General features: G+C 40.0%; 1 protein-coding gene across 1 annotated transcript in view; it reads right to left on the bottom strand.

Annotated features, from left to right (window-relative positions):
- Nucleotides 1–376, bottom strand: part of LOC107646504 — a 1,976-nt gene extending 1,600 nt beyond the window's left edge. Inside the window, exon 1 of the mRNA XM_016350686.1 lies at nucleotides 108–376. Within this exon, the coding sequence (XP_016206172.1) occupies nucleotides 108–376 (269 nt within the window). The remainder of the gene's footprint in view (nucleotides 1–107) is intronic.

The raw sequence follows: 1,272 nt of genomic DNA, 5'->3' as shown, positions 1-1,272 counted from the left end.
GAAAGCTGAAAGCTCTGCAAAGCACAGAATCATTGTTAGGTCCGTTAAAAAACATCATAGATTGAAATTTCTTTAGGTGAGCCCGGGGGTCACCAATCCCCTTGTACGGCTCAAGGGAAGAAGGGAGAGTGAAATGTTTTGGCATTTGGTAGTTTGTTATCTCCTCGGAGAACGGATTGTCCAAGGTCAGCTTTTCCTTGGGGGGGTTGACACCTATTAGATCGGCTCGACCTTGGGTTGGACCTTTGGAGTTGTTTTCCTCTTGCTTGCTGTTTTGTGTGGATAGCTCAGCTAATCTCTTGACTTCTGCCTGTAATTCGGCCAGCTGGGCCATGAGTTCGGCTTGATTGGCCTGAGGAACTCCATTGTCAGCCATGTCATCAAATTAATGGGCCCTGCGCAAGAGAAGAAAAGAGAGTGGAAATAAAGTGGGGTTAGAGACGGCCCCACGGTGGGCGCCAAATGTTCCGTCTGTGATGGCCGAGGTCGATGATCTTTAGGCGAGCACTTGGATACGCGGCTAAGTTATGCGTCGTTCAAGCGTAACGGTGTGATTTTGGCCTCGATCCTCTGAAACACGGCGGCGGGAGTACCTACACAAAGCACTCCGATGCTCAAGTAAGTGTGTGAACAATTAGTGAATAAAGAGTAATAACTAGAAGTGAACTTAGAACCTGAGTCTTTCTGAATCAGAGTGGTCAGATTTATAGGTGTTTTGGGTTTGTTAGTGAGCTTTGTTAGTTCCGATATTCCTGGTTAGTGCCGTTATGGATATCTCTTGGGAGTGTGGAGACGTGATTGAGTAGTGTGTTCAGTTTTGGAGATAGCTTTTTGGGAGGCAGAGTTTGTTTGTTCTGTTTTACTTGTTCCGACCTTTAGGGTCGGTCTGTAACTGAACTCAAATGCCGATTATTGCGTGGTACACATCAATTACCAAGACATTTGTCCCAACAAAAAATACCAAAACTCAACTCCTATTACAACAAATAAAACAGGTAATACAATAAAAATTTCATTTATTCAAAACATCATTTATATTGTTCATTTATATTCTTCATTGATTATATGAACTAACTTCACTAACATTAATATCATGAGATTTAGATAACATACAAATCAAGAGATTAAAAAAAATAAACAAATTTAATACACATCTTCAAATGAAGAATATATATACAAAGATGAAACCAAAAAAAAAGATAATAGATAAAAAAATGTATACAAGTCAATAGTTCAAAAAAAACGTCTCTACAAAAACATATGATAGGGGAA

Source organism: Arachis ipaensis, chromosome B06, assembly GCF_000816755.2.
Source record: "Arachis ipaensis cultivar K30076 chromosome B06, Araip1.1, whole genome shotgun sequence".
NCBI lineage: Eukaryota > Viridiplantae > Streptophyta > Magnoliopsida > Fabales > Fabaceae > Arachis > Arachis ipaensis.
Note: the sequence above shows the minus strand (reverse complement) of the source record. Positions and strands in the feature narration are given on the sequence as shown.